At 43.3% G+C, this 14,981-nt stretch overlaps 1 protein-coding gene across 8 annotated transcripts in view; it reads left to right on the top strand.

The window, feature by feature from the left end:
• Positions 1 to 3,868, top strand: part of CHD9 (chromodomain helicase DNA binding protein 9) — a 208,292-nt gene extending 204,424 nt beyond the window's left edge. For all 8 annotated transcript variants that reach the window (XM_029075871.2, XM_016226833.3, XM_016226832.3 and 5 more), the window contains one exon: positions 349 to 3,868. In XM_029075871.2, coding sequence (XP_028931704.1) covers positions 349 to 1,230 — 882 coding nt within the window. In that variant the 3' untranslated portion in view covers positions 1,231 to 3,868. The remainder of the gene's footprint in view (positions 1 to 348) is intronic.
• The last annotated feature ends 11,113 nt before the right edge of the window (positions 3,869 to 14,981 follow it).

The following is a 14,981-nucleotide window of genomic DNA, read 5'->3' as shown; positions in this document are numbered from 1 at the left end:
TACTTGAGTAGAGGTGGTAGCGCCATCCATCTTGTTTAAGATTTAGTGTCATAGCGCTTTTCTCTTCAGTCCAGGCAAGTTCAGATCGAAAATTTAAAGCGGGAAAAGAAATCCAGGGGGTGTGATTGTAATTCAGAATCTTCGTCCCCCAACGATCCTCGCAAATGTCCTCAAAGTTGTCCACATTGACCCTTGTCAGATAACGATGCAGCGTTTTGTCCATCCCTGAGTCCATACCATCGGGGGAGGGGGTGAGACTCTCACTCGGCACCGCACTTTCTCCGATTTCCGCCACTGGGCTATGGGAACAAATGCCTCCGTTATTAATTCAGGATTCATTTGTTTCAGGGCTTTCTTCCTGAAAGCATGTTTGACCGTATTCTCACTGGTCCCGTTGTGCGAGAAGAAGTGAGCAGGAGGGGGAGGCGGCCCAAGAGCGAAATTGCGAAGGCTACAGCCGCGGCCGCGGCGGCTGCCACGGCGGCAAACGTATCGGGCAACCCTTTACTAGCCAATGGACTCCTCCCCGGGGTGGACCTGTCAACTCTCCAGGCCTTACAACAAAACCTGCAAAACCTGCAGTCCCTGCAAGTGACTGCAGGCCTGATGGGAATGCCCGCCAACCTGCCTTCTGGAGGAGAAGCGAAAAACATGGCTGCTATGTTTCCCATGCTCCTCTCGGGGATGGCCGGATTACCGAACCTGCTGGGCATGGGGGGGCTCCTGACCAAGCCCACGGAGCCCGGCTCAGAAGAGAAGAAGGGCAACGACTCGAAGGAGCCAGAAGGCAGGAAAGACAGGACAGAAAGCCAAAATGCTGATAACGGCGGGGAAAACTCCGTGTCAAGTTCGCCTTCGACGTCCTCCGCCGCTGCGCTAAATGCCGCCGCAGCTGCCAACCCCTTAGCTCTTAACCCCTTACTGTTATCCAATATACTTTATCCAGGGATGCTTCTCACTCCAGGCCTTAATCTTCATATCCCAGCTTTGTCTCAAACCAATATTTTTGATGTACAGAACAGCAAAAACAGTGACTTAGGCTCCAGCAAGCCTGTGGAGGAAAAGGAGGAAGATTCCAGGGTGAGAGATCAGGAGGACAAAGGGGGGACCGCCCCAAGTTCTCTCCACGAAAACAGCACAGATGAGGGTTCAGAGAAAGCAGATGCTTCATCCGGATCCGACAGTACGTCGTCGTCCTCTGAGGATTCAGATTCTAGCAATGAAGACTGACTCCCCTTCCCCCCCTCCCCCCCAGACTCTGCACTTAAATTATGAACTGATTTTGAATTTATTCTTTAATTATTTCATTGTAAATACCCCAGTGTCGAGTGCATCGATAATTTACTGACCGAACATTTCAGTATTTGTTTAGAAGTGCAAACTGCTTTCAGAGACGTTTTGCATGTAATATTTCTTGAGATTCCTAAGTTTCTGAACTTGTATGTACTATCAAATACACAATGGTGTAAAATTACAACAAAAGGCATTATAATTTTGTTGGGGGGTTAATTTTATGGAAATTATGCTCAAGAAGAGCTGTATATTTAATATATTTGCAGTGAACACAGAATACTTTATGCACATTATTGATTTAATTTGAATATAGTTTTACAGCCTCCTTGACACTTATAATTTACAGATCAAAACTCAGCAATAATTTGGGCAGCTAATGAATGTCATGAAAGCTGTAGAATCTACATCACCATCCATTGCTTTAATTACATGAAATGCTCTAGTGTTGTGATGCACTGCTGATGTTTCCAAAATTCAGGTACAAGCGTGTTTAAAAGAAGAGAAAAGTTTCCCAATCAGCCAATTAAACTGGCTATCTGTTACCTCAGCTGAGTTAGTTTAGGAAGTTTACATTCGTTTCTAATTCTCTACTTGTTTTCAGGGTTTTTAAAGAAAAAACACACCCCTTACACCATTTTAATCTGGCAAAGAGATACGACTCGCTTTTGCTCAGTCTAACCTCTCTATTCGATTTCACTGAAGGCAAGTCAGCCTAAAAAAAAAAAAAAATCCTCTGCCAACTGCCTTTGGCACCTGGTGGTCATCTTCAATGTAAACTTTTCCAAAAAGTTTGGGTTCCTTCCAGAAAACCACATCTAGGTTATAAGTAGCGTCCGTTCTCTCGGTTCAGAAGAGGCAAACTCGGTAAGTGCCATTGAAGAGAACTTTCAGTATTGCATACTTCATGGAAAAGAAACGTGTTTGTTTGCTTTGTTTGTGTAGATTTCTATTTGTGTTTTATGTCATGGAAACCTCCCGAAATGACCAGATAATAGTGGTAAAGAGAAAAACTCATAGTCTAAATTCATTTTTAGTTTTTTAGATTTAATCAGACTAAACGTTGCCCAGAATCCATGTTGGGTTATCAGTTCATATAAAATATGCTGAGTTGCCCAGTTTGAAAATGCACTTTGAATAGTAACAAAAGGAAATACAGATCCCCGTCAACCAAAACAGAGCCCAAGGCTTCTGTTTGTCCTTAGAAGAACCCTTTACTCTAAAACATCCGTCCAGTATTTGATGTGTGATTTGACTCCTTCTGCTGAAGCTGCTATTACTCTGACATGGTAGAGGTCCAGGTTCACACTCAAATAGATCCAAATTCACTGGGACTGAAATTGAGTTTAGGCAGCATCCGAGGTCCGAGAAGAGGCAAATGTTGGTACGAGCGTAAGTCGATGATAAACTCTGCAAGGGGATAAATTGGGGGAGGATAAAACATCATCGATGAAATAAACCCCTGTGTGTTTTGATGTAGCTCTGTTCCTCGCGTATACCGTGAACCATATTGGATTTTATTCAGACCTTTACCGATACGTTGTATGTTTCCATGTACGAAATAATTAAACCCCAGGATTGGAACAGGAGTATTGTTCATGGGTCCGCAGAACCATATCTTTGGTTCCATTGGGTTTTTGTGGTGTTTGCCGTCTTTTCCTGCAATAGTCTTTTAATTTGATGACCCTTTATGCAATCTCTTAGCAATAGTGACTATTGTACCCTGCCAAGGAAGGGGAATAGCAATTATTCATCATGAAAGGATATCTTGCATATTCAATATGTTTCCCTTTGCAGTATTGCACTTTTGTTTGACTAGAGTACACCGATGAAATAGCCAAAGTTTTTCAAACACAATTAACTTAGTTTGCCGATGGAGTATTTCAACACCATCAGTCCCCCCGCCTCCCTCCCCGTGTCTTCCCCACTTCCTTCTTGCCATCTCCTCCTCTCCTCTCCACCCCCCACCATGAAAAAGTCCTAAAACCTGTCGCTAGAACTTAATTTATATCAAATTTATGAGATAAAGTATTTTCCTAATTATGGTCGAGTGAGTTTGGTTAACATCCTAGTGATTCTCTTTCTATGTAATAAGGCAATTACAGTTTTCAAAGCATTAAAGCTAATATCAACTCTGAACATAGTCTATTGGGTTTCAAGACGTATTTTTCAATTGGTATCGATTGGGGGAAAAGTTGTTTAGTTGTCAGCTAAACGAGCAAAAGTGGTTGTATAAAGTTTTGGGTTCTGAGGAAAATTCAGTAGAATTACACTAATACTGAAGTTACCGTTGAAAAGATATCCAAGTGTGTGTTGATAGTTACTAAAAGAAGTATAGCTGTTATTGCCTTGTATTTATATCCCTTGTTTCAGCCTTCATGATCTGAGTCTTAGTCCAGTTTTTCTTTTGGACATTTGCAATATTTGCCAGTTGTGTTCTGTGTAGTCTGAATTTGCTTTCTGTAGTTGAACAAGCGTCTTAAAAAGTCATTTGTAATTTATTGAATTACTTTCTATGATGTTCTATAGAGCAAATGGAAGTTTAATTATTTTTTATTAAACATATTCTTTGACTACCCATGATGTCAGCCTCTGTAAATGACAGTAATTATTTTTAATTGCATTCAGTATCCAGACTCATGTTATTTCAGTCACCAAAAGGCACCACCCAGGCATCAGTTTTAAGAAGCAAAAGTTTAGAAGATGAGGCTAAAGATGCAACCCCCTCACCTAATCTCACCGAGAAGTCTTACTTTGTGCCATATACATCTATGAGCTGAGAGTAAGTAGGCTAATGTCGACCCGTTATTACAGTAAAATCTCATTAACGACACCGCAGTATTCCAGAATGTGTAGTATCGTGACCCCCTTGCTTCCTGACTTTGCTTTCACTTCTGCTGTCAGAGAAAGGGAGATTGTTCAAAACCGCAGTTTAATAAAGCCTCGGTCTGCAGCAGATGTGGAGAAACAGCGTGAAGAGAGATAATTGCAGGAAAAGAGAATCTCCACTTCCTCTAAAGCGGATTTAGAGAGACAGTCTGAGAAAGGCAGACGAGTGCAGAAAGCAGGAATTGAAATGTAGGCTTAGCAGATATACAGGCCTAGAACGGGGAGATGCACAATACACTAGTAAAATTGCATCTGAAAAAGAAAATCTGTTCAAACTCTTCAGAACTTCATGCCGGTTGACTCCTCAGGGTCTGGATGAGTGAGGTTATACTGCATTTTAATTTGACCCTGTGAGACTTCTAACTAGTAAGAGCCTGCCCCAGTTTGGGCCATGGCTTGTGAACACATTTGTTGCTCTCACTGTAAAAGGGGTATTTTTTGTACTTCCTGATTTTTTAATTAGGTCCTTATTTCTAAACCACTGAATAGTTCTGTAGTATCTACTTTCACAATCTCCTTCATACCAGCAGAGCACTTGATCAGGATCTTCACTGCAAGCCCTGGGTGTCCTGCATTTCTGATTTCTGAGGTACAGCTATGCTTCTTCAATATTCACCATCTCTGAGAGAGAAACCGAGATGATTTCAAACCCCTGGGTTTACAGCTGAGTGAGGGGATACCATTTCCTGATACCATGCCCTGGGGAAGTGTCCCGGGAGGTTTCTCGAATCAACCCAGGGATACTATTTTTAGCTCGCCTCCTGCCCCGAGTCCAAGACCGCAACAGAGAAGAGGTATCTGATTCCCCGGCTCCAGTTTTCAGCCATCGATCGGATTAGGGGATAAGGGGTCCTGCTCAGGCCTCATACCAGGATCTGGAAACAGGATCCAGCGGTCCACTCTTGCCCTGCAATCCAGTGCCCCGGGAGGAGGTGGCTGAAAATAGAAGCGATATACGGCCCCGGTACGAACACAGATATGTACGTCCGTGGGCATATGTGCTGTATATGATGCTAACGTACTCTAGCACTGTGTGGGGCATTAGCCCCATTTTACAGAAACAAAAGAAGAACCACCAGCCATCAATTATTTTGGTAACTTTTCCTGATCCCGTTATAAAACTAGAGACTCTTTAACTCCTGTGCTAAAAATTAACCCCTTGTTCTGAAACCTTGTCAGGAGGAGGGATTTGTCTATAAATCCCAACCGGATTAGACAAGAAGAGGATTAGAAACTAAATCATCATTGTTTTGTCATAGCTACTAAAAAGCTGATGAAAAGTAAATTCCAGGCACTGGGCATCAGATACCAGGTTTGTGGATGGTTTTTTCTTTGCTTTTAGGTTCATGGGTGCTGCGGTTGACAGATTTTATCGGGGTGTTGGAATATAGATGAGAAGACGGACACAGGACCCTCCACCGTGTGAGCATACAGAAAGTGCCCCACTCTGGGTCATTTCAAACATTCGGTGTTCATTGAGCACTTACCGCGTGCAGAGCACTGTACTAAGCACTTGGGATCACAGGCTTGATCTCTGCCCACAAGGAGTTTTCAGTCATCTGTTCCCCCGAGTGGCTGCTCTCACTTGAAATCCTCTCTCTTAGTGTCACAAAACCTCTGCTCAAAGGATCTCCTAGTGTCTAAGTCCTGTTCGCCAGGCTGTTCTGTCTTCTGCTACTGTTCCCCAACCATCCAGGGTAATTCCCTGTAATTTGAGGTTATGCTTTTATCCTATCTTTAAAGCATGTATTCTGTCCTCCTTAGTTAGAGTTTCCCCATGTCAGCTCACTGCACAGCAGGTGTTTGGGTATCTGCTCTCATCCGTCTCGTATAACCCTCCTGGCATTTGGAAAGACTGGGTATGGGTGAAAAGCCTAGCGATCTGGGCTTGAAGAGAGATCCTGATATGCAGGGGGTAGTTTAGGCATCTGGTAAATAATAATAATTGTGGTGTTTGTTAAGCGCTTGCTGCGTGCCAGCCACTGTACTAAGCACTGGGGTAGTTATTATAATAATGTTGGTATTTGTTAAGCGCTTACTACGTGCAGAGCACTGTTTTAAGCGCTGCAGTAGATACAGGGGAATGAGGTTGCCCCACGTGAGGCTCACAGTCTTCATCCCCATTTTACAGATGAGGGAACTGAGGCACAGAGAAGTGAAGTGACTTGCCCACAGCCATACAGCTGACAAGGGGTGATTGAGTTGGACACCGTCCCTGTACCACATAGGGTTCACAGTCAGGTGAGGTAACCGAGGCACAGAGAAGTGAAGTGACCTGTCCAAGGTCAAACAGACAAGTGGCAGAGTGGGATTAGAATCCAGGTCCTTCTGACTCCCAGGCTCATGCTGTATTCATCAGACCACGCTGCTTCTCTTCTCTGGTGGATTTAAAAAGCAGTGAAAGCCAAGAGACCTTCACAGCAAAATTTGCCTTTTCCGTACTTTCACCCTAGAGTTTAATTGTCTCTCTATCTTGCATTTACCTTTCTCTTTTTAGCACACTGGGGTGGTGTTCAGTGAGAACAGGAAGCAAGGCAGAGATCATAAAGAGTCACGTGCAGTTGAGTTATCTACATGGGCCGGTCACCTACAATATTAAACAACAAATTACAAATCAGTCAGACGGTGGTTTTTATTAAGTGCTTACTGAGTGCAGAGCACTGTACTAACACTTGAGAATGTTGATGACATGATCCTGCCCACATAAGCTTGTGTTTTCAGGGGAAAAGGAAAAATGGAATTTAGAACCAATCAATCAGCTAATGTTTCAAGGGTGATTTCATTGTCAGGAACAAGACACTCAGTTCTCGTGTAGGGCCGTGGTCATGTTCTCGATGGACTCCCTGTGAAAGAAAACTCATATTGTAATAACTGTGGAATCTAAGTGCTTATTCTGTACAAAGCACCAAGGAAGATACAATATAAGCAGATTGGACACTGTCCCTGTCCATACAGAGCTGTAATTCTAAGCGGGAGGGAGAACAGGTTCAATCAACATCCTGATTGAACTGATGAGGAAACTGAGAAATAACTTGCCCAAGGTCTCGCAGCAGGCAAGTGGCAGAGCTGAAGCTAGCATTTGAGCCTTTTTCACTAGACCATTCTGTTTCTAGTTCATGCATCTTGACTGGTACCACACGCATGCGCTCAGCTGTTTCTTCCAATAACACATCTCATACTATTCATACAGGCTCACGTTTTTGATCAGTCAGTTGTATCTATTGAGCACCTATTGTGTGCAGAGCACTGTACTAAGCATTTGGGAAAGTACAGTATAAAAAAGTTGGTAGACATGTTCCCTGCCCACAAAGAGCTCGCGGTCTAAAGGGAAGACATTTGTTAATATAAATAAATTATGGATATGGACATAGGTGCTGTGGGGCTGAGGGAGGGGCGAATAAAGGGTGCAAATCCATAGAACAGTGTTTGGCACATAGTAAGTGCTTAAAAAATACCATAATAATAATAACTGCAAGAATGTTCCCGGGATTTCCTAAAAGTGATGTAGCCAAAAAGCTTAGTGAAACCATGCATTTTTACAGAATCCTGTGCATTCGATACAAAATCCAGGATTCTTCCTATGAATAATCAATTATTTATAGATGGATTATATACTTTAGGAACAATGCAGGTTCTCGGTTCTTCCACCTGCTCGATCCTGCTCTTTTATCTAGAGGATATTGTATGGCCATTTAGTACCTCAACTAAAGAATGAAAATGGATATGGAAAGGAGGCAAAGCACATCAATGAAGGTTTGAAAACTGTCTTAGTAGAAAGATTTGGTGGTAGAGGTTCAGACTGTCGGTTAAAATGGAATTTGGGATGTCTCTGCAGCTATCATGGACTCCCCGAATCACCCCTCGCCATTAGCATAGGTAATTGGAGAAGCAGCGTGGCTCAGTGGAAAGAACACGGGCTTTGGAGTCAGAAGTCATGGGTTCAAATCCCGGCTCTGCCACTTGTCAGTTTTATGACTGGGCAAGTCACTTAACTTCTCTGGGCCTCAGTTACCTCTCTGTAAAATGGGGATTAAGACTGTGAGCCCCACATGAGACAACCTAATTCCCCTGTGTCTACCCCAGTGCTTAGAACAGTGCTCTGCACATAGTAAGCGCTTAACAAATACCAACATTAATTAAGACTTGGAAAATTGAACCAGGAATTGTACACTTGCTAATTCAAATTTCAACTTTATGTGTATTTTGTTAAATAAACTTGATGATAAAATGTCATTCCTGTTGGATAACAGATTTAAATTTAAAATTCAAATTTCAACTTCATGTATATTTTGTTACCCAAACTTGATGACAAAATGTCATTCCTGTTAGATAACGGATTTAAATTTAAACTTTTGGAACTTTTCCATGTAGCTACCTTTTCAGTTTAAAGCAGGTGCGTGAGGTGGCTATATTGGATTTTGGATATCCTGTTTCCCAATTACACCATATTTCTCAGGTTACAACTTTGCCCAAAGAGAAATTCTTCCCCTCAGATCTCCTGCTGGGGAATTCAAAATAAATGCATTGTAGTATAGAGTCTTTCAAGTTTTTGCTTCTCATTCTTTAGGGATCTCAGCCTTTCACTTCTGTTGTAACAGCTCAAGTGGGTGTCCAGCTGAAATTAGGTTGTGCTTCTTCTTTGTAAGCATGAATCAGCTCAACTGAAGGTAAGGAGCTAGAAAAGGAGCACGACTGTTTTCCTGAACCAGGTGTGCAAGACATTCCCTCTCAAAGACATTCCCACTCATGGATGCGGTCTCACCGTCAACAGCGGCGTCTTTGAATCAGGGAGCTTATCTACGTCTGCTTTCCCAAGCGCTTAGTACCACCCCAACCACAGCCACCCACCTCGACTACTACTCAAATCCATCTTCAGAAGTCACAAAGGTAAGTTGCTACCTCAGGGGGCAAAGACAGAGGGGGTGGTGGCTTGGTGTGATGTGGGTGGTAAGGCGGGCACGGTATTAGAGGAGCTTGGTCTCAGAGGCCTGGTGGAATTAAAAATTAAAAAGTGTCCAGCTTTATCAAGGACCTGGAAGGAGAGCATGATGGCTTTGGAATGAAGAGGGCAGGACAGCGATCCTCCAGGAGAAACACTGGCAGGACAGCGATCCTCCAGGAGAAACACTGGGTTTGGCAGTTTCAGTGGATAGAGTGACGATGTGCAGAATCTTCCTGTGTGCAGGCAGTGTAGCGTGATGACATTATATGGAACAGGTAAGGATGGTGAACTTTTTTTCTGTTTGGTGACCAAATACCTGAAACCAGCCCTGCTACCATTACCTAAATGTATAGTGAGACATATCTATAACACCTATAGTATCAATCAATTTCAGCTCTTACTGTGTGGAGAACACTGTACTAAACACTTGGGAGAGAACAATAAAACAGACACATTCCCTGCCCACAATGAATTTACAGTCTAAAGGGGGAGACCGACATTAATATAAGCCCGTCAATGGGCAGGGACTGTATCTGTTGCCGATTTGTACATTCCAAGCGCTTAGTACAGTGCTCTGCACTGTAATTAATATAAATTACAGATATTGACTTGAGCATTGTTCTAAACACTGGGCGAGATTCAAGGTTATCAGGTTGTCCCAGGTGGGGCTCACAGCCTTAATCCCCATTTTACAGATGAGGTAACTGAGGCGCAGGGAAATTAAGTGACTTGCCCTAGGTCACACAGCTGACGAGAGGCAGAGATGGGACTAGAACTCACGACCTCTGACTCTCAAGCCGGTGCTCTTTCCACTAAACCACGCGGCTTCTCTAATCGAGGCAGGATGAGGGAAGTGCTTAGAGTAACGTGGTAGTAGTTGAGGTGGAGAAAAAAGGGCAGGTTTTAGCCATGTTCATTCATTCAATAGTATTTATTGAGCGCTTAGTATGTGCAGAGCACTGTACTAAGCGCTTGGAATGGACAAATCGGTAACAGAGACAGTCCCTGCCCTTTGACGGGCTTACGGTCTAATATCGGGAAGGTTGAACCGACAGGATTTAGTGAAAGATTGAATTCATTCATTCAATTCATTCAATAGTATTTATCGAGAGCTTACTATATGCAGAGCACTGTACTAAGCGCTTGGAATATACAATTCAGCCACAGATAGAGACAATCCCTGCCCAGTGACGGGCTTACAGCTCCCGGCTCTGCCGCTTGTCAGTTGTGTGACTGTGGGCAAGTCACTTAACTTCTCTGTGCCTCAGTTCCCTCATCTGTAAAATGGGGATGAAGACTGTGAGCCTCACGAGGGACAACCTGATTCCCCTGTATCTCCCCCAGCATTTAGAACAGTGCTCTGCACATAGTAAGCGCTTAACAAATGCCAACATTATTATTATTATTACAGCCTAATCTGAGGAGAAAGACGGACAAAAACAAGACAACATAAACACGATAAATAAAATCAAGGGGATGTAATATGTGGGTTGAATGAAAGAGAGCATTCAAGGATAACTCCAAAGTTTTGGGTTTGTGAAACAGAAAGGATGGTGGTGCGGTTAATACGATCACTCATCCTATCCCGCCTGGATTACCACATCAGCCTCCTTGCTGACCTCCCAGGCTTCTGTCTCTCCCCACTCCAGTCCATACTTCACTGTGCTGCCCAGATCATTTTTCTCCAAAAAACGTTCAGGACATGTCAGTCCACTCCTCAGAAAACTCCAGTGATTGCCCATCCACCACATCAAACAAAAACTCCTCACTACTGGCTGAAGGGCATTCCGCCACCTTGCCCCCTCCTCTCCCACCTCATTCATTCAATCGTATTTATTGAGCACTTGCTGTTCGCAAAGCCCTGTACTAAACGTTTCACTCCTCCTACAACGCAGCCCACACACTTTGCTCCTCTAGTGCCTGGATCTCACCTGTCTCACCACTGACCCCTCACCCGTGTCCTGCCTCTGGGCTGGAATGCCCTCCCTCTTCATATCTGACAGAAAATTATTCTCCTCCCCTTCAAAGCCTTATTGAAGGCACATCTCTTCCAAGAGGCCTTCCCAGACTAAGTTCCACATCATCTCCCATTCCCTTCTGTATCATCCTAACTCCCTCTGCTCTCCCCCGACCCCGACCCCATCCCAGCCCCACAGCACATATATATATATATATGTAATTTTATATGTATATGTATTATATATATATATGTAATTTTATTTGTATGGACGTCTGTCTCCCCTCCTCTAGACTGTAGGCTTTCTGTGGGCAGGGATTGCGACTGTTTATTGTTGTACTCTCCCAAGGGCTTAGGAGAGTGCTCTGCACACAGTAAGCACTGAGTAAATAGGATTGAATGAATGAATTAATGAATGGGCAGTCAGGGAGAAGACAGAGTTTGGGTGGGAAAATAAGGACTTGTGTTTTGGACATGTCAAGTTTGAGGTGGTGGCAGGACATCCAAGTAGAGATGTCTTAAAGGCAGGAAGAAATGCTAGACTGCAGAGAGGGAGAGAGATCAGGGCTGGGGATGTAGATTTGGGAATCAACCACATAGAAGTGGAAGTTGAAGTTTATGGGAGTGAATAGAAGAGTACCCAGAAAAGAGTAGTAATGTGGCCTAGTGAGGAGTGAGGCAAGCATGGCCCTGGGAGTCAGAAGTACCTGGTTCTAATCCCAGCTCTGCCACTTGTGTGCGGTGTGACTTTGGGCAAGTCACTTTACTTCTCGGTGCCTGTTACCTCATCTGTAAAATGGGGATTAAGACTGTGAGCCTCATGTGGGTCATAGGTTGTATCCAAACTGATTACCATATATCTACCCCAGCGCTTAGAACAGTGCCTGATAAATAGTAAGCCCTTAACAAATACCATTTTTTAAAAAGTAACCCTTTGAGGGGCAGCCAATCCCACATTTAGGGATTGGGAGGCAGAGGAGGAGCCACTGAAAAGAGACTGAGAATGAGAAGCCAGAGAGATAGGAGGAGAACCAGGGGAAGACATAGTCAGTGAAGGGGAGGTTGGTTAACGTTTTCAAGAGAAAGGGGTGGTCAGCAGTGTCGAAGGCAGCTGAGGAGTCGAGGAGGATTAGGAAGGAGTAGAGGCTGTTGGATTTAACCCATGACAGATCACTTAACCTCAGTCTCAGTAGCCTGTCATCTGCTTGCATCAGGAAAACGTTTGTCATACATTTTCAGTGAACCCTCATTTCACGGAGTCAAAATGGAGTTGGGTTCCAGACTGAAAAACAAAGTAAAATAAGAATCACTGTAGAAAGAAATAAGGTCAGACCTGGGATGACTTGAAAATGTTAGTGTGTGTTTCACTTTTGATATTCAGTATAAAGTCTCTGATGCCATCTAGTGTTTTTTGGATTTCTCTGTTCTGGGAAAAACATTTCATATACTGCAGATCATCACTTAGAATAACACTCACCACTTTTGACTTACATTCTTTAGTACATTGGAGGGGTGATGTTTTATAGCTTTAGTGTTATTGATTTGATTATGTACCCCCCTAACGCCCCCCCACCACACACTTATACCCACAGTGTGGGTGGAACTGGAAAGCATTTTACCCACACCGACCAGTTTTTAAAAAAAAACCCTCAGAAAGTTAATTTTATTGTCGATAAAATATCAACAGAAGGGAAAAATGCCTTTTAAAAAAAGTGAGTCAATAGTTTGAGCCGTGTGATCCAGCTGACGAAAACTGAAGGCTCTGCAGAAGATGACTACGAGCGGGATCTGACGGAGTTCCATTTGGTCGTTTCCTCCTGAAACGGAATGGTAGTTATACACAGTCGTGAAGAAGAAAGAATTACTACCCATAATACAGAAAGGCATAATGATAATAATAATAATGGTATTTGTTAAGTGCTTACTATGTGCCAAGCACTGTTCTAAGCACTGGGGTAGATACAAGGTAATCAGGTTGTCCCACTTGGGGCTCACAGTCTTCATCCCCATTTTACAGATGAGGTAACTGAGGCACAGAGAAATTGTGACTTGCCCAAAGTCACAAAGCTAACAAGTGGTGAAGCCAGGATTAGAACCCACCACCTCTGACTCCCAAGCCCGTGCTCTTTCCACTAAGCCATGCTGCTTTTCATGGCCTAGTAGTAAGAGCCCGGGACTGACTCTCAGAAATCCTGGGTTCCAATTCACACTCTGCCACTTGTCTGCTATTGACCTTGGGCAAGTCACTCTACTTGGTTGTGCCTCAGTTTCCTCATCTGTAAAATGGGGATTCAACACATGTTCTCCCTCCTATTTAGACTGCGAGCCCCATGTGGGACAGGGACTGTGTCTAATCTGATTATCTTGTATCCAACCGAAGATATCTACCCCAGCACTCAGGACTACATTTGATATAGTAAGTAAGCACTTAACAGATACCCTAATAAATGCCAAAACATCCTAGCACTTAATATAGTGTTTTGCATATAGTAAGCACTTAAATACCAGAGAAGGAAGAGAAGAAGAAAAAAGAAAAATTGTTGGCACCCTCTAATCTGGAACCATGTGGCCCAAACTAATGAATAAAACTTTCAAATCTCCCTAACCAAAGGACTGCATTTGCACTGGGAAGATGGTACAAAAGTGTGGTTTTGTCTCATCACGTTTTTGCACTACCAGAGGTGGGTGGATGTGTGACTACATTTCCAAACACTTGTTTCCAAGATTTTCATTATCTACGGTAAAGTTTTACCCACTTCAGGGAATAGTCTTGTAAATTAACTTTTCCTTATGAGGTGGAACTTTTTAAATTCAGAAAGAAATTTAGTATTCGCCTCAAACACAGGAAGCCTCGATTAACTTCTAAGTCGGATGGCTTCCTGTTGGCCATGTCAATCTGAGTTCTTCCGACAGTACACATCTGCCTAGGTACAGAGTGACGCAATGCCACAAGAAACATTTGGTCTACCTGCGCAGCAGAGAACTTCAGGGAAATACTCCAAAGTGAGTTTTCCTTAGTGCCAGGTTTTTCTGGAGTGCAGTACCCACATTCGAAGTGAATGGGGTGTATTTGTAGAAGCCAGCTAACCTCCCAAGCCAGCGAAGGTGGATAATCAGCTAGTGAATGAACTTCAAATTCTCATCTATCTAAATCTTCAGTCTAGCAATCATCAGAAGGCCAAAGGAAGAGTTTAAAAGACTGAATCCACTAGGCCTCCTGACTCGATTATCTTGTATCTACCTCAGCACTGAAAACAGTGCCGAACGCATAGTAAGTGCTTAACTAATGCCATTAAAAAAAAAAAAAGGACATCCAATGAACATGGTTTCTGCTGGCCTGTGCTGTTACCCAGATGACGATAAAAATAATGACAGTGGTAATAACTGGATTTGTTAAGTGTTTAGTGTGGGCCAAGCCCAGTGCTAAGCACCGGGATATATGCAATACTATCAGATCAAACACTCCCTATTCCTCATTAAGCTCACAGTCTAAGAGGGAGATGAAACATGTATTTAATCCCTGTTTTAATAATAATAATAATAATAATAATAGTGGCATTAAGCGCTTACTATGTGCCAAGCGCTGTTAATAATAATTCTGGTACTTGTTAAGCACTGACAATGTGCCAAGCACTGTTCTAAGAGCTGGAGAGGGATACAAGCTCACAGCCCCTGTCCCACGGGAGGCTCAAAATCTAAATCCCATGTTCAGATGAGGGAACTGAAGCCCAGACAAATCAAGTGACTTGTTCAAGGTCACACAGAAGACACTGTTCGGGTGAAAGATCTCCAGACAAAGGATGTTTAGCCTGTGGGACGTCATTCTGCCTCGTTGTACCTTTAGCAATCGGTTCGGCGTATTGCGGGAAGGGAAATTAGGGCTTTGCCAGGACTCTCAATTTT

Source organism: Ornithorhynchus anatinus, chromosome 11 (genome assembly GCF_004115215.2).
Source record: "Ornithorhynchus anatinus isolate Pmale09 chromosome 11, mOrnAna1.pri.v4, whole genome shotgun sequence".
In the NCBI taxonomy this organism is placed as follows: domain Eukaryota; kingdom Metazoa; phylum Chordata; class Mammalia; order Monotremata; family Ornithorhynchidae; genus Ornithorhynchus; species Ornithorhynchus anatinus.
This window is presented reverse-complemented; position numbering and strand designations above follow the sequence as displayed.